At 44.9% G+C, this 19,250-nt stretch overlaps 1 protein-coding gene across 1 annotated transcript in view; it reads right to left on the minus strand.

Moving 5' to 3' along the window:
* SK (small conductance calcium-activated potassium channel) overlaps window positions 1-19,250 on the minus strand; it is a 35,966-nt gene that overhangs the window by 13,210 nt on the left and 3,506 nt on the right. Inside the window, exons 3-6 of the mRNA XM_066739877.1 lie at window positions 14,382-14,978; window positions 13,953-14,256; window positions 11,790-12,038; window positions 2,039-2,554 (exon numbers count right to left, since the gene is read on the minus strand). Of these exons, the coding sequence (XP_066595974.1) occupies window positions 2,039-2,554; window positions 11,790-12,038; window positions 13,953-14,256; window positions 14,382-14,914 (1,602 nt within the window). The 5' untranslated portion in view covers window positions 14,915-14,978. The remainder of the gene's footprint in view (window positions 1-2,038; window positions 2,555-11,789; window positions 12,039-13,952; window positions 14,257-14,381; window positions 14,979-19,250) is intronic.

Below are 19,250 nucleotides of genomic sequence, written 5' to 3' on the forward strand. Positions count from 1 at the left end.
CAATTGCATTTGCGTATAACTCCCTTTCAACAGGAATTCAACTCTATTCACCATCTTTCTTAGCCAATTGAGTCGTTTAACGGAACGCTATACGAAATGTCTTTTACACGAGCTTATAACCGGAGAATTCTCGTACTTTACCTTTATTATACTTCAGTATAGGTATATATATATATGTACACTCTAATGAAGCACGCCCTACCGAATTCTAAGCAATTTAACAATTCATATGTAAATTCTAGTAAGCTATACCATGTTCAATTGCATTTTCTAATAATTATCACGGGGTCTCTAATGAATGGTTAAAGCACGAAACGCGCGCAACGTGGCTTTTGAAGGGAGATGCGAGTTCCCTCGCGCATCTTCCATGCGCATACACGAGCTGTACATATACATACGTATGTACGAGCATATACGAATGGCTATACAGAATGCTGGAGAAGGATAGTCGTTTTTGCAAAAATCAAGCTAGAGAATTCTAATCAGACGTTTTTATACTAATTTCAAAGGGCGTGACCAAATAACGAGTGGCATGGGTCGAATCTGACATGCGCAGCAATGAATCATGTCGTAGCCATAGCAACATTACGAGTCTTAAACCCTCGCCCTCTCGTTTGTCAAATGTTTTATTTATGAGATATGATACCGCGGACGTGCTCGGTGAACATTGTAATAGAGTTAAGAAAATGTTTCTCGCGCGGTCGATTAACGCAATATACGCGTATCCTAAACTGAGCCCAGCTTCAACGTTGAGACTGCTAAAATTTTTCATCAAGTATCGTTGCTATAGTTATTCACCAGTTGTTTCGGAAAATTAATTATTAAGTGGATATACGGAGCTTGTGAAACTCCTTTGGCAAAGTTAAGCTACGTTCGACCAAGTTTCTCCGAGATCTAACTACTTATTGGGATTGAGCCAATAATATAGTATGCTGCATGCTACTATAGAGAATCTTTGCCGATCGGACGAAGCATTTCAAGCGATAACGCACTGTGCTGACTCACTAGAGTGCAATACGCAAGAAATTGCAATTTCCTATACGTTATACTTTGGAGTTAGGATAGTGACCTTTCTCTCTCTCTCTCTCGTCTACTTTATCACCTAGAAATTAAGTGTAAATAAGATGCCGAGGTAATACGCGAGAGACTCTAATATCTTTCTCAGTCGGTAGGGCTTCTCTCATAGGGAGTCTTTGCTAAGGCGCGTTACGCCACAGTTAAGGTACAGCACGGTACGGCGCCTTTCAAGCTTCTACTTTTATAATGACATTAGCGACGCACGTCTCATAATTACCATACAGTGGTGTGTTACAATATTAAAATAATTGACTTTTACGCATACCGCGCTGTATTCTTTCCCATTCGTTCTTCCATGCAAAGACGTCTTAAAACTATGCCATAGAGTCACGCTGTTATTGAATATTGAAAAATAGTAAGGCTAATTCATAGAAATAAGGAAGCCATTGTAAGAGAAACCTACTTCAAGGAATAGGTGAGTATAATGTATAAATGCTAATGTATAGGAAAGAAATTGCAAGAAGATCCCGCTCTAGCTCTTTCTTTCTCGCAATACCCTGCAATTCGGCCATGAGTATAGTAATTACAGATGGCGCGCGCGCGCGCACACACACACACACACACACACACACGGAGAAATTACATATTTATCCTTGGGATAAAATCTCATTTTTCGTTATATCCGAGAACTCGCGGATCGAGTAAGAACGGAGAGGATGCACGGAGCGATCGAGATAGAAAGGAAGTGGAGGTTTGAATTGCTAGCGGAAATGGTCCTCTAGCTCTTCCTCTCCCTGAATATTCTCAACCAAAGCACAAGAATATATTAATAATTAGAAAAGCATGGAGCACGCATAAATTACACATTAATTCGCTGAAACCTCGTAGCCCTGTACGCGACACGTTGTACAATTGAAAGCGTGTAGAGAGAGAGAGAGAGAGAGAGAGAGAGAGAGAGGTGGGGGGGGGGGGATGTGAAAAGGGAATAGGGATTCCAAATGGTATGTATATACATACGAACCTTGCCATAGACACCGGCACTGGACAATTCATTCTCGATGACCATGACGATAATACCGAACATGCCCATAACGAGGGCATAATCGCTGATGCGCTTGCGTTTCTCGAACAGCGCTTTCCGTCGACCGAGACGGTATCCGACGTTGGGTTTGTGCTTGGAGCCAGGCTCGATGCTGGCGCGCGATGGGCCCTTGATCGAGCCACCTCCACCGGACAACATACGCTCGTCGACGTAACGCGGATACTCCGAATGGACGCCCACCAAGGCGATCGAGGCTTCTTCGGCCACGCCAATGCCGCTGCCGCTGCCACATCCGGTACCGCTCAGGTTGATGCCTCCCCCTCCCCCAACAGCTCCAACGCCGATGCCGATGCCGATGCCACCTGCGGTACCACCGCTACCACCTCCACCGCCGCAAATGCCGCCGACACCGCTTCCTACGCCTAGTCCACCGGCTATCCCACCACTGTTCTTCATCGCCCCCGGGATCGAAAGCGTCGACACTGGCTTCCGTAGCTGAAAACCACAAGAAATATAAGTATCGATTCTTCATATATCATACTGAAATTTATTTAATCTACTCTACATATAACCTGCAGAATCTTCTTCCTCCTCCTCATCAACACTACATATATATATAGATGTATATGAACCAACAATGCAGCCTACTAGGATTTTTCAAAAAATTCCATCCAACGCACCAAGCAGCTCTCCATTTGGTTTTGCCCCTATGGACCTTTTACTCGATATTATGCGCGAATCTGAATCACTGTGATTTATGCCGAATTGGACACGCGCATTAGTTGTTAAGATTTTTATCGCAAGGGGGGAAAATTGTCGAGCGCTCTTATATATCTGTCTGTTATTCATGTCGGAGGATTTGAGAAGAGAGAAAGGGAGATATGTGCATGTACGGTGTGTGCGTGTGTGCGGTTGTGAGATATGAGATAACTTCTCGCTCGTTTAATCTCAGAAACCTTATCATCCATAGGGGTGATTCCAGGCGAAAACACAAGGATCTCCCACTATTTTCATACAATTTTAATAGGTTCTTCGATAAAAAAATTCCAAGCGCGCGCGTATTCTTATACACACATGTATATATATCGAGGGAGTTTTGTGCCGAAGAGCTATACTGCTGTAAAATTTATGTAATAGGCACGAGAGGGAGACAAGAGGAATCGAGAGGAGAGAAAGAGAAACCCCCGATAACGTCACACGTACAGCGTTTACCTTTTTCTCTTCAGTGATGCTAGTAAACGCCTGGCTCGACAAACTTTGTTTCCTCTCTCTCTCTCTCTCTCTCTCTCTCTCTCTCTCTCTCTCTCTCTCTCTCTCTCTCTCACGCTTGACTCTACTCCTCGCAGCTTTCCTCGGAATTTAGCTTAAACCCTTCGGGAGGTAATTTACTTGCATTTGTAATTTGTTTAAAGAAACTCCCAAGCCTCTTCGCGCGCGGTCAACCTTTAATTATTACTATAGGCAACAATTTTTAATACAATATCACAGCTAGTATTAAAATAAGGAAGGGCTATTTTGGCAAGAAAAGCAAATGTTTGGAAAATTTCCTTTCAATGTTGTATAATTTGAAGAAACTCCGAAGGCACACGAACAAATTTACATAAAAGTAATATATAGGCCAGTAAAACCATGCGTTGTCGCTTGGAAAGATCCATAGGTTAATTATACCTGCAGGAAGTTGTGTATATATTAGCAAGCGAAACAAGCGTAAAAAGCTTATTGCCGTGATTTAATGGGGATATTCGGGTAAGAAGTATATGTAGAATAAGAAAAATGGAGAAATATAGAAAAAAAATGCGGTGAAAAAGTCTTTCGAGGAGTCTGAATCACTATCTAGACAATGAAGAAGAAAGCACGTCCGTGCATGTAAATGAGATTTGTTTGCATTTATGAGATGTAGCAGCCAAGAGCCAGCTGACCGTTTCGAATCGAAGCCCGCATAGCTCCCATGCATGCACTTGAAGAAACGGTGCGTGCGTGCGTGCGTGCATTATGTATATATATACTATATGCAAGCGTTCGATGTCCAATCGGACGACCCGGCCGGCCCTTACGTCCCTTGCTGACAAAACATTCTCTCAGCTGTCTAGCCGTCGCATCTTTCTTCTCGTATATACGTATAAAAATTTGTCAAATTAAGGTGGATATTATGCACACACAAAAAAAAAAATAAAAAAATAAACGTTTATATTGAGAAAGGAGAACATGAGCGCGCTTAAACTCGATTATCACGCAGAGCATATTATAATATTTTGCCTTTCATATAGGAATCGACGAAACTGAATTTTGAAAGGAAACGTGCGTGTGCGTGTACGCGTCATGATAAAGTTTATTGCAAAGGTGCACCGATAAGTCTGAGCGTACTAAAAATGGCGTGCCTCGTGTATCGCTAAAGGGCCTGAAGGTTCAATGCAATTTTCTAGTCGATGTACTAAATTTTCTTTCGATTAAACGTTAAAGTATAGGAAAGTAGCAAGGTTGGAATTTCTCTCTCGCGCATTGGTAGTAAAAATATGTAATTCGCATAATATGTTTGTGCGTTATTCTTCCAATTGCATTCAGGCACTGGGCCAATATTACGCTCCTCGACATTATTGCACAGGATATTATATATCTAATACGTATGTGCGAGGAAAGATTGTTAGCAGCACCAAGGTATATCGATAAAATAGATATTTCGACACGATTGTCATCCAGGAGATGTTTTCTCAAAGGAGAAAAAGATGTACCTATATAGAGGAATAAGGTATATAGGTGGGGATGTAGGGGTTGTGTGCAGGAGGCTGCTTGGCGTATTATATTGGAAAGGGCCAGCGCGGAAAGTAAAGCGGAGAAACAAGAATGGTATATATAGGTAGCTATGGAAACCGTCCCACGAGACTACCTCTTCCTTAATTCAAACCATCATTGGACTCGAGGTAATCCTAAGCTTTGAAATATTCACTATAAACTTTTTATCATAAATGCGGTATCTATCTCATCTCATCTCTGATATTTCCTTTACTCCGGACCTCCATTACGAGTTTCCTTCTTAAGAAATAAGAGAAGACGTGCTTTATTATAGCATGACGCACGATCAGCGTAAAAGACTCGAGCGATCGATGAATCAAGGGCCATACCTTCATTGATATTACCAATTGTTCGTTAAACGTGCTCATATATATATATATATATATATATGTATATAGAAGTATCGTTGAATGGGATGGGGGAGGAATTTCCAAAAAGAAAGTTGCTAATAATTTCGAGTGATTGTCGCAACATTTAGTAAAGTCCAGCTCTCTCTCTCTCTCTCCCTCTCCCACTCTCCCTTCCTAAGAATCACTATCCCTGCACTGCATGCGATAGTCCGGTCCCTCCTTTAGACGCGCTTCTGTCGGCTCTGATTAAAACAATGCTATAATCCATATTTAATAGGAGAGATTCGTATTTGAGGGTAAGTAATCAAGGTACGCACGCATCCCTCGCAATGTAACCATCCGATCCTGATCCAGGCTTTGGCAGTGTCAGCCATCTATGTACACACACACACGCATAGAGTGGATGAAGAGAGAGAGAGAGAGAGAGAGAGAGAGAGAGAGAAGAAGCTAGGAGGCGCGCATACGACGTCGCATCGCGTATTTGGATTTAGGTCACTCCCAACTGGCAAGTGAGAAATCCTCTGATATTGCCTGCGCAAGCGAGCTGACAGAGTCGAAAAGTTGCATGGCAGTAATCATAGTGAGTCAGCAGCTTCGTATATTATTTCTTTCAGCCTAGCAGCAAGCAACCCTCGCGTACAATCGTCTTCGTTTCAATGTTATAATTTTCCCCGGTGCTCTCTCGCGCTGCGGTGGGAGAGACTCATCGAGGAGCTTGTATACAAAAACAAACTGTCTCTATATATCGATGGATGTGTGCATGGAATTTCATCGGGTCTCTTCGACCGACAAATAAATCCTCGTTGCCATGCAGTTTTTCTACAATTTAAATTAATAATCGAGAATTTAGTTGCAGTGAGAAAAAGGACGCACAAGGCAAAGCGCGTGGGGGGGGGGGGGGGGGCACATTGATATTCACACGAGTTGTGCGATCCTCTTGGAAAAACTAGCGTACCGATAATTTACACACAGCAGACATTGTTGAATAATATATACTATTTTTGTGCTCCAGATCGATATATCTATATATGCATGCACATTTGGCGACGAGTGCTTGCGCTCTCGAATCTCGAGTGATCCTAGTTTAATCGAGTGTATAATTTTCAATGCGGGACAAGTTTAATTGCGCTGGACGACGTACGTGTTATGATATTGATTGGAGGAAAATTGATGAAATCACTGATCGGTTTAGGAGAAGGGCTCGGGAGTGTGGATATATGTGTATATATATATATATAAGGATTCTTCGTAAGACTCAAAGAGACATATATATAATTTGATGCAGCGAATGGACATGTACGAACCTGCACAGCGTCATTTAACTTTTATTCCTTTCTCTCGAATCTCTCTTTATTTGTCCACTCTCCTCTCGCTCCTCCCTCCCCTCTCGGAATATCCTCGAGTCAGGCCCGCTGAATTCGGCCCAGGGAGAATCTTGCTGGGACATTTTTTTCTTTCCTCACACTGATATACACTACACTAAGAAGATGCTGGTCTTTCGGCACCCGCTTCACCACACCACCTTTCATCTCATTTCATTTCGACTCGACGACCATTCATTCATGTTTCACTGAAATTTTTCCTGCTAATCGAGAACACGCGTTAAACCCATGCCGCGCGCGCGCTCTCACTATATATATGTCTATATGCAGTATATATATAGTACGACCTTACACAATTGATTCTACAGATATATGCGTATCGCGAGTATACTATATGAGAGAAAACAAAATTCTATCGATTTCTTATATTCTTGGGAATATCGCGCGGGCAGGTGGGGGAGGGGAGGTAGTAGTTGTAGTAGAGAGAGAGAGAGAGAGAGAGAGAGAGAGAGAGAGAGAGAGAGAGAAGTAAATGAAGAAAAGTATTATCGCGGTACTGAAAATATAGTGTAAAATGGTAATAAAAATTCATGGCCATTTAAACAACGCGAGTGTATACTTTAAAGAGTATATAGACATTGAGAAAAACAAGATTTTTACGGAGATTTCGAGATATTGGATGATAGTCGACTAGACTGAGTGGACTAGACACTATGCGGAAATGTATAGCACGACGACATTGGAGGGACTAATGGCTGAAATTAAATCACTGATGACTATTCGTGTGTGTGTGTGTGGCACGAGAGATTTCATACCCTCGCACGCGCGACTCAACTTTCCTATATAATATATATACTCTTTTATCTCGTGCACGTACACGACGAGAAGACGACGCGGCAATTTAGAAGCAAGGTTAATGCGTCTCTTCCTTCATCTGCCAAATTTTCTACCCCTACCCCAACCCCCAACCCCTCTCCCCTCTCCTTCTTCCCTTCCCCGCTTGAAATGTTCAATTATACACACGATAAATTTATAAAAAACATGACGAATCTCCCTTCTATATAGGGAAATGAAAAAGAGAAGAAGCCCGTCGATACTCTATGAACAAACAGTTGTTATTAGTGAAAACCATCAATTTTGCAGCTCATACAAAATCTACCATTTCTCTAATGATTCCATCCTGACTATTTTCTTCATGAAATTAATTAGCCAGACGAAAATCGGGCCCAATTCCAACTTGGTAGTTTGTTATGAATTTGCTAGCGCGCGCGCGAGTCAGGCGACGAGTGTGCGAGCGGGCGGCGCGCAACCAAGCACAAGCAACATCTTTTTCTCTATAGCGAAGAATCAGCAATTACAGCCGGTTTTTCCTACATTGTCCAACCGTTTCCCTTCGCTATTCGAGTACTCGTCATCACCCCCCCCCCCCCCCCCCTCTCCCCTTCTCCGGCATCTCGCCCTTCATTTCCATACGTTTCGTCATATTTTTAACCTCTCTCTCTCTCTCTCTCTCTCTCTCTCTCTCTCTCTCCTCAATGAAGCGAGTCACTGGACCACGCACGTTATTGGCACAGATTTTGGGAACGAGTCTGCTGGAACGAAGTATAACAAAATGGCTAAAAAAAATTGAGAGCGACGGTCGCAAGAGACTGGAATAGAGTATTAGGGAGAGGAGAGAGATTTCACAGCTGGCAGGATGAGAGGAAGGTTGAAAATGAAAGGGAGTAAAATCATATGTAGTGGACATTGAACGAGTTGATGGATGAGGGATTGGGCACGATAGGGAGGGTAGGGAGGGGGGGGGGGAGAGGAGGAGGTTTGAGAAGGAAAAAAAGGACGAGGAGAAGGAGGAGGAGGAGGAGGAGGAGAGTTCTGTCTCGGGGAGAGACGATTGAGAGAGTAAGTTTGATCGCGCAGCAGAGTGTTGAGCGCGCGCGCGCGTCCGGCAGCTGCGACGCTCCCGACAGTACTGCCAGCAGCCAGGCGGCACCTCAGCCAGCTAGCCAGGCCAGCCACGCCACGCCACGCCACGCCACGCCACTGACACACCGCCGTCGCAGTGGCTGTGTGTGTGCCTGGCTGGCTGGCCTAGCTTGGCATCTTCTACTGCTCTCTCTCTCTCTCTCTCTCTCTCTCTCTCTCTCTACGTCGCGTCGGTCGGTCCCCATTATAATCAGCCCCTCCTTCCCTCCCCCCTCCTCCCTCACCATCCCACACACACTGTGCTTTCTCCATCCTGTGTTCATCCTTCCATTCCCCCACTCTCCTCCTCCTTACCATCCTTTATCAACCCACCGAATCTCCGATCCACTCCTCCCACGATTCCTATACAGCTTTTTCGCGCATAGCAACCCCTCGCGCGCCAATCTGCTAATTTTATCATTTTTCCACCGCCTATACTTACCTATATATATATTATTCTTCGGTTCTTTCTTGCAAAACTCGATGCGTCGCTGGACGTTGAACGCGCGCGCGAAAATAATTTATCCTTCAACTTTACTTCACGTTCACTCTGTAATATTTTAATTATATATATATATATATATATATATAGATATAGTACACTCTCCGTTCTTACTGCAGGCCATGCACACAATCCGTTAGCTTGTTCGCGTACACGCGTAAATTTTTCACTGCGCACTTTTCCTTATTTTTGCATAAACCTAATGTGTGCGCCAGTGTACGTCGGTCGATCCATCCGATTGCTTGTTCTTGTATATATATAGATATACATATATTTTGTCGAGCAATAAAATATCTCATATACTCGGGCCAATCCCCGCGGCGCGTACAATCTTTGTCCCGTACATACATGCATCGGGAATTGTTCCTGCACTGCGCGTACCTATTCCTCAACCTCTCGTTCATTTATATATATATATATATATATATATATATATAATATCGCGATTCTGTGTAACGTGCGAGACATTTGCAAAGGTCGGATCAATCGGCCAATGCAGATTTTTCCTAGAAAACCATCGTCAACGGCATCCTTTTTATTCCAACTTTCTATCCACCATCCATGCAGTGACTCTAGCTCTTTTTACACGATCAGCACGTTGCCACTTTATTAAGATCCTAATCAGTGGCTTTCATCGCTAACTAACCTGACCTCAATCGGATTCAGTAGGTCAAAGTACAGAGTTATTTGAATGACACGGTGCTTCGACTCAATGTATATAATAGTGATGGCTGAACAATTTAATGGATAGATTTTACAGCTGCACTCGTAGCTACGAAATGCCAGCATCGATCTCCGCTATGTGTTAAATGATGAACTTCTAATTTATTAATGCTATGATCACTTGGAGCCACCTATCGTGTTCTACCGTGCAAATTTCAGTGTGAGGGCTATTGATATCGTCGCGAGTGTGTGACAGAGAGAGAGAGAGAGAGAGAGAGAGGGAGAGATGTACCAGGTACATACGTATATACGTGCAGTATATCTATCAAGTTGCATTGGTATAATAGTTCCTCTTAATTTGCCGCGGGACTTGAGAAAGCATATGGTGAAGTAACGCGCAGGAAAGGCTTAAAAACAAATGAACGAACGAATGAAAAAAGGTAAGTTTGATGGAGAGGGAGAAGAAAGGTGATTATATATAGAAAAAGAGAGGAAAGAGAGGGAATATTGCCGCAAAAGGTAGTGTGATACGCGATATATCCTCTTATTCTTTCTTCTATACCCTTTTTTTCCACTTTTTCTACCTTAGTATCCTACCGGAAACATCCATTTTCACCACCCTCTTTGGTCGTAAAAAAATCTTATGTTTAATGCTCGAGAGAGAAACGGGGCACAACAAACAAGCCAGAAAAGTTTATTCGCCAGTTTCAAGCACTATTTTCTCTGTAATACACCAGTATATATATATATATATATATATATACTATATGTGTATCTATACAGAGTGTAAAAGGCAACTTGATCCCAATCGTCCTAAATTTGCCCCCTCCCACCCTTTCTCTTTCTCTCTCTCTCTCCATAAATATATATATATATATATATATATATAGGTATACGCGTTATTTATCGTTCCGAGGGAAATTCGAGTTTAATAATAAGATTCAAGCAAGAAACTTTGAAAGAGGATTATTTTTCCATTTACGATCCACTGGATATTAGATTTGGTCTGGGTTTTTCAAACATAGCGATCGTGTCTCGTAATGGAGTGGAATAAGAGCCAAGAGGTATAAAGTAAAAGAAAAAAGGATCGAGATGGGCTTCGGCCAAGAATCGACGCGACACGACGATGAAAATGGCGAAAAGGTTTATTGCAGGGAGAAGAAAGAAATAGAGTCTAAGATTATTTTTTCGCGCGGGAAATGATGGACCCTATATACGGTGACATCGAGTCGAGTCACCAAATAAACAATTTCTTCATTTTTTGCAATTACGTGTAGAAACGGACGGATGGACGAGCGCATCAACTTTGCTCTCGTTGCTTAATTGACAAGACGGGCACAAGGCGAGTGTTTGCTTCAGAGAGAGAGAGAGAGAGAGGGAGAGGAAGCGAGAAGAAAAGAAAAATGGAACGGTAAATTATTTATTTCTTCGCGAGAGATGCTATAAGATTGTACGCCAAGGAATTAAGCAATGAGTGAAACGAACAATTTTTTCATCGAGTACACTTGCATGCACGAACAGTATATGTATGCGCCAAGGTACTTTTCTTTTCCAGAGTGTAAAATCGAAAGAAATTTCAAAAGCTTGCGTGTATATACTCATATAGACTGTACATCCCTCCCCCCCGGGCCTTTCCTTTGCCACTGACATCTCCATTCAATTCCACCGTACCAAAATTCCTCCAGCTGTCAGGTGTCTAGATGGAAATGAAGGAAAAAAAGAAAGAAAACAAAATATAGAAGAAGCTTGAAAGAGTGCTTCTTCTTCTTCCGCGCGCGGCATGGTAAGAAGAGACTTGATCGGGAGGGTCGCGGAGTATATAGGAGAGGAATTGAATGATTAAAATCAATGGGGAGATGGAGGATGTAGGTATAAGGAGAAGAATGCCTTCTACTAGCTACCGTTGACCAGTGTTGTTATCGTGTGGTATGTGCACGAGGTTTACTACTCATCAGGCATTACGAATGGTATGCATATATATATATATACTATATATATTTATATACTATTCGTGTGGTAAAATGCATTTAGAAGCGATAAGAGAGTGTATATATACAATATATGGAAGAGCAAGGGGTGGTGGTGGTGGTGGTGGTGGTAGGGATGGATGAATAAAAGTTATCGGAAATTTTGTATCCCACCGTCTTGACGTAGTTGACGGTCTCGGCAGTAGCTTCGGTGAGGGCCCTGCGTAGCCTCGATCTGCGGACCTGTGCCAAGGTACGTGGACAGAGAACGACACCCTGACCCTGGCCACCATGAGGACCTGGTGTCGATGCTGAAGAGGCAGCGACAGATCCATGCATCGTCGACTGATGAGCCGTGGCCGCCGCCGCCGCCGGAAGCGTCGTTCCCGACGTCGCGATCGATGCTTTACACCACCAGGGAAACTGAGCGGTTTTTCATGGCGTTATTTTCTGCTTCTTACTTTCGATTATAAGCACAGATTGAGAAGCGCGCGAAAGATTTAATCGTGCGCGGAGAAGCAATAAGCAACAAAATACCACGCGGGAAAAACCCCATCTATGTATCATTAGTATATATATACATGTATGCCTATGTACGTGCTTTAGAAACGAAGATTCAATTAAATCCAAAATTATATACTCTCTAATGATTTGGAGCTTGGCTATACCGAAATCACTGACCCCTCGTGTCTAATATATATACAAAAAAGCCGATTAAACTAATGGGCAAATAGGACCTCGATATATGCGTGTACACGGCGCGCTCTATAGATGAACAATAATTTTACCCACAATTTCCACCTATTTACCATGTCCAGTTGTGCCTGCAGTGATATATACGTTATGTTATTTACATGGGTTTAATATTATCGCAAATGTTGCTTTAATTTCTTCAAATTCTCTCATTGTATTGGTATAAGAAAAGAAAAGAATTATATAAATATAATTTCAAGCAATACGATATTCGTATAGGATGCACGTACCGATATAAGAGTAAACTGGTGCAATTTCGTTTAAGATTTGGGAAATCAATGATTAGGTAAAAGTATATATCTCTTCTGTACATATAAATGTTGCAAAAGAAAGGGTTGTAATTTTTCGTTAATTTGCAAGACAATGAGTCCCGAGTCATGGTCTCTCTCTCTCTCTCTCTCTCCCCCCCCCCCCCCCCCTCTTCGGCTTTCCGAATTTACATCATTTTCTCGTTAAATGGAAGAAAAGTTATTTTGCAGAAAGTAGAAGGTAGAAAGGAGAATGAGAGAGGGAGAGTGGCGCGCGTTGCACCGCGAGTAGCTTGGTCGAGGTACGGTAAGTAGTATAAACTATGAAATCTCGGCCGGTACGAACGCTGGCACGCTATCCACATATTTTCCTTGCTATTCTTCGGTACGATCGTGTTACCGCAGATGGCAGCTCCTGCGCGCCAGCTCGACAAATAGATAACATAAATATGAGAGGGTGATAAAATATTTCATGTCCTATGACCTGCGGCCTATTATCGCGTATATGGCTGGAGGGGATTGGAACCTCGAGAATATCTCGACGCGGCAGCCGGTGAGCGCGCATCGGGCCCCTCGGGGCCCCGTGTGTAATCAGCCAGTGTGTAGCGAGAGGTAAAGGAGAGTGTGTAGGGCCAGCGGGCTGCAATGGGAGTGAATAAGCTGAGATGAATAAACATTGAAAAAGAAGGTTACAGATGGACGCTCTCGTGTGTATACAGGCGAGACGTAATTGACGAATAGAAAAGAAGTAGGTAATATATCGTACAATCGATTACCAACTGTGACCGCCGCGTCGCGCGCTGGCCCTCTACTGCTCTACAGCCACATTGAACGTTGCAGCACGCTGCAGTTTAACGGTACGCGCGAAGATGACGCGACTATGCATATGTATATATATATATATATATATATATATATATATGCATATCGTGTCGCGGAACAGTACGTACATAAGAGTATAATACGTGTTACGCAATAGGTGGGTAATCGATTGTCTCTATTTATAAGTATGACGCGATGGCGAATTGTATGTAAGAATAATTAATGGAACGTGTAGAGGGGGGAGAGATGAGGAGAGAGAGGTTACACGCAACTTTCTTTTTTCTTTTCCTTTCACCGTACGATGGTCCAGTGCAGTTTTATAGACAATGTGCATGTGTACAAGCCGCGGTTGCTATCGGAAGGGAAGGAGAGAGAGAGAGAGAGAGAGAGAGAGAGAGAGAGCGCGCGCGCGCGACTCTTTCGGTAAGGACAAGGGTGTGGCAGGCGCGAGGGAACGCGTGGCGTCGCGTGGCGTCGCGTGGCGTCGGATGTCGAAAGGAGAAAAGAATCTTACTTGTCGAAACTGTCGTATACCGCCATTTATTCTCAAGGAATCGGCGGCGATACCAGCGATTCCGTCACCGGGCTCCCGCAATTGCCGAAGGGAGGCAGCACTCGGCGCTGCTGCCGAGTGGAGAGGACAGCAGCAGCATCCGGAGCAACAGCAGGACGCCGAGGCCTCGGGCTGTGAACTCTGTCGAATGATGCGCGCGCTTGGCGAGCTGGTGACCAATACCGCTGGTGCAGCCGGTGCCGCTGCCGCCGCCACTGCTGTTGCTTGACAGGGGCAGCATTGATGATGACTCTTGACGCTCTCCCTGAACAATGTCGCCCGACGACCAACAACGGAGAAGTAAAGATTATTATTCGGCGGGTGTGCGCGATCAAAGGATTAAATTTGTCAAAGAGAGAGAGAGAGAGAGAGAGAGAGAGAGAGACGTACCGAGAGACACTGCGAGCAAGATGAAGGGCCGAGGAGGGGGCCAGCGAGTCCCTGCGATCGCATCGGCATCTGTATTGATGTTGATACTGTTGTTGCTGCTGCTGATACTGCTGCCTCGGGCGATAAGAAGTGGAGGGTGGGACGTGAGTAAAATATTGCTGCTGAGGAAGCAACTGGGTCTCGTTGTCGAGTCTGCAGTGCAACTCGATGTCAGGGACGGATCGAGTGGAAGGATCTTCGTTGGTAGCGCTCTCTTCCGAGCCGCCCAATCCTGAGACCGAGAGTTGCGGGGAAGCACCCAGGAAGGTCGCTCTGTCTTGACGCTGAAGTACAGGCTTGGCCGAGGAGGATATCGAGGAGGCTGCGGCTATTACAACCGGTGGACCGGAGCTTTTGCTCAGCAGAGCCGCCGTTTCCTCGTTGCTGCCATACTCCAGGCTGCTCCCGCCATCCCCGCCACCGAAACCACCACCACCACCATCACCGCCACCACCACCGTCCTCGCGAGAGCTAACATTGCCGTTTGCGTTCATGCTTTCGCGCTCTACTGATCACCGTCGTCGCAGTCGCTTCTGTCACACGTGCTGCTGCCATTCCCTGCAAAATCAAAACATTCCCCTTCAGTCTCGCGTATATATATACACACATGTATAACAGACAAGTGGACACACAAGCACGGTTAACGAGTATATATAAGTATATATACACGAGAATCCGGTAAGAGAGCAACAAGTTTGTCAACTGGATGCCGATGGTCCCGTGCCAAGCTTTCTCCAAAGACACTTTCAGTTATGTATCGCATGCATGATTTGCGAGAGAGAAGCCGTATACGTATACGCGCACGGCCAACGAAATAACCATCTCTAGCCAGCTTTCGTGTGTACGCCGCGTCGTGGCTGGCTGCTTTCTTGGCAAGTCGCAAGACCAACCGCCATCCCCATCCGAGGAGAAAATAGTTTAGAATATTATAGCGCGCTGAGAGAGCTCGAGAGGAAGCCATACGCATTAGTCATCGGCCAGGAACTATCCATAATATCGTATCACACACACACACACATATATATATATATTTGACAAATTTTCTGCACGCACAGCTGAGACCAACGGCGTTGTTTTAACGCCGCTCGAGCGTGACTCGCGCGACTGCTTAATTTTAAGCACTGAAATAGCATGAGGTTTATTTGTACAAGTGTCTCGAGCAAGCATTCTCAAATTGTCAGGAGGCTAGGTGAAAAAAGTCGAGATGGCGCGAAATATTGCCGCCGCGCCGCGTTTCACGAAACGTCGCATCTGTATATGTGTGTAGGGATCCTCGGCAAGCGAATTGGACAAGTACGCGTTGTAAAAAGTTGGCGAAGAATCGATAAGCATATAGCCAGGCGCGTCATGTCGAGGGGCCAACGAGCCTTGATTGATTCAGCACCGCACACCAGCATCCATCGCATTTTATTTCAATCATTTCTTCATTCTCATCGCTCTCTCTCTCTCTCTCCTCAGTCTGCGCCAGTCGCTGTGGCTGACTCTGTGTAACGAGCTTCCACGCGAACGACCAACCAACCATTCGGTCCTTCAAATTATCAGCCAATCGATCTTTCGATACACACACCAAGCCGGGAGAAGCGAACAAGATGACGAGCTTAATTACCATGACGACGGTGTAGGACGCGCGACGGCTCAGGAACCGTTATCTCTCTCGAGGGGTAACAGGTAAAATCCCAGCTCGAGTGCTATTATGTAATATATATATATATATATATATATACATCGAAGCTGGACACCGTATATCGATCTCTATTCCTACACGGGGCGGTAGGCCATTAAACAGGCCTCCGCTTATGTACATGTATATATATATATATATATATATATGATTCGTGCATGTGGTACGTGCGTTTGCCGTTTTTAAGAAATTTCCACGGTGCGTGGGTCGACCGATATATCCTCTGCGTGCACGACAGGTCGAAGCTCTGTGGCGCGCGCGAAATTCGATGCTCGGTTACATATATATATACAATAGGTTGGCGTAGCGCTCGTATAGCTTCCCGTTGAAATGCACGCGGATCGACATTCGTAGTTATCTCTACTCAAAGTCGCGGCTAACGTATAAGCTCGTTTTGCACAGTTCTGCAGGGTGGGTACGCAGGTGTGGAGTTGCGTGCGATGGGGGGAGGCTCGTCGGGAATTGTCCGCCCATTACCGCGACCAACAAATCGGTTAGGCTCGGCTAGACTCGGCTATCCGGGTCGGAGATAGTAACGGCGCCTTATCCTTGAATCAGCCCTATCTATGTATACGCTATTATAGCCATTGCAGCATGTAGCATACTTTATTCGACGTATAGCCATTATAGGCACTCTCTCGTACACAGCGTGCAAGTTATACTGCAATAAAGATCAAGTTTATATAGTATATCGATGGTAGGATTGATTGTGTGTCAAAGGGAGAGTAAAGTAAAGTAAAGGAGATACAGAGAGGGGCGTATGGCTATAGCGTGCAGGCACAAAGCGATTGAAGAAAATTCGATGCTATGGACTGGAGAGAGAAACGGCAGTCACGCCGCGTCGCACCACGCGAGCGAATACTTATTCTTGTCACTAGACTCTCTCTCTCTCTCTGTCGGCCGGAGCCTCCGAGGTGCATTATGGAATTAGGACAGCCGCGCATCACACACAACGTCAAGGTCGAGTGCCTGCAATGCAAGCACATATGCATATACTACTGCGGCTATAACGGTTCAAAACGGACCAACGATAACCGTGCTAAATTCTCACTACGGACCAATGTGTTCTTCTCTCTTTCCACACTTGTTGGGGGGGGGGGAGGTGAGCCTCGAGCGTCCACGCGCCTCTCTCTTGTTCGGTTTGGCAATTAAAAAAGTAGGCTGGTTTGAAGGCAGTGGAAAAGCGTGCAAGGACCAGCCGAGAGATACGTAGAGGGACCCTTGTCAAATGTCATTAAAAAGCCTATTATTATTCATGATAGCTAGGACAAGGAATCCTCTCGAGGTTTTTACGGTTACTCATTAGCGAGAGGTTGGTTGATTCATGTCCTATTTGGATAGGGGCATGCGTCAACCTTACGTGTTACGCCGTATACGCGCGGATGTTTCTCTTCTCGCCTTCGTTCCCATTAGCCTCTCCGATTGCGTCGCGATGCGTCCTTGGCTTCTCCTTACTTATTCCTATACATATATGGTATGGCCGCGTATAGGGGTTGGAAAAGCTCTCTCCCATACCTTTCTCTCGATTGGACGTACGATCGGGCAGCGAGTCACGGAGAATCGCGCGAATACACAAAGAAAAAGGCACGAAAAGCAGGGAAACCTCGCTCCTTTTCTCCCATTCTCGCGTGACTCGTAAAATAGTATGGGGCAACTAAGGGGCAAAAGCTTCGTCCGCACTCTTTCGCCTTGTTATTATATATATGTATATAGAGCTACTGTGCCCGCCTCCAGATGTGCCAGCGCTATAGATATAGATATTCCCGATGGAGAGAGAAAAGGCCGCGCCACGAAGCGTCGACAAGGATTTTCCTCTACTCGAGTAAGGAAGGGTGCAAAGAGAGGAAGGATCTCTTGACACAGGTCCACGGTTCACGGTGCAAGGGCCAAAGGCCACTCTCCGTCCGAGGCTGCAGGGAGATGGGACCAAACGCGCTCTCTCCACGCTTTTCGAGTGTCTGCAACTTGCGCGCGGCACGTGCTTTAAGCAATCTCAATTCTCCTCTTCTCTCTCACCCTATATATGTATACATATACGGTACATGTTTATTGCCTCGCGACTCGCGCCAAGCTTCTTTTACTTTCCTAATATATAATCATTAGGCGCGCACGCGACACTCGTCATTTTCCTCAACCGCCGATTCGATAGACCAATGTTATTCGAGAGGAGGAGGAGGAGGAAGTTCTGCAGGATCGATTTTAATTTCAGGAACGCGTCACTCGCTCCAAAGGGAGATCGGTGCAACGAACCGAGGGACGCTTGCCTTTTCTTTTATGCGCCCCGAGCGGCGAGAGAGAGAGAGAGAGAGCCGGTGACCGCCTCGTGCTCCGCTCCTTCGGTCTATCCCGCGACACACGTCGATAAAAACCCTGCGCTAACCATTCACCCCCTCCCCCTCCCCCCCCCCCCCCCGCCCTCCCGTCGGTTTCAACGAAAATCGATACCGCTCACATTCGATTCCACCGAACGATGCACCTCTATATATATACATATATATAGAGCTAGTTGAGTTCTGTCTTGAAAATAACGTGCTCGTACTACTTGCGCGGCAACGCGTAGCCTAATCGCTCGCGTATATCGATTCGATCGAGATATATACTGCATGTACCGCGGTATTTCAATAGGAAAGAATCTTCGAGAAAAGGGTTTTATCCTCCAGTAATTTTCTGCCAAGCCATCGAGTGCGCGTCGTTCCATCCCTGCATCCATCAATCCACGAAATTCCACGAAATTCTTTCGAGATAATACGCGTACCTCCGCGGAGAGCAGCTAAAGTTATATCGTTGATAAGTCAATTTAATCCTTATCAACTAGCTAGCAGCACGCGCATCTGCAATTGCGGCTCTCTCACTGGCCACACAATATTGATTTATCTTCGTTTAATTATTAAAGCCAATTAAGGATCAACCTTTCAAATTGTACGCTGGATAAGTAACCACCGATGAGAGGGGCCGAGGGAAGGGGGGGGGGGGGTGAGAGGAGGAGGAGGAGGAAAAGGGGAGGAGAGAAGAGCTTTTTTACCCTCTCTCTACTAATGACAATTTTATATGCCTCTACTATACATGTATTGTAATGTGCAATGTATATATATATATATATATATATATATATATATATATATATAGAGAGAGAGAGAGAGAGAGAAGAC

The sequence above is a fragment of the Prorops nasuta genome, unplaced genomic scaffold, assembly GCF_024137725.1.
Source record: "Prorops nasuta isolate Cenicafe-Biocafe unplaced genomic scaffold, Cenicafe_Pnas_1.2 PNAS00021, whole genome shotgun sequence".
Taxonomy (NCBI): domain Eukaryota; kingdom Metazoa; phylum Arthropoda; class Insecta; order Hymenoptera; family Bethylidae; genus Prorops; species Prorops nasuta.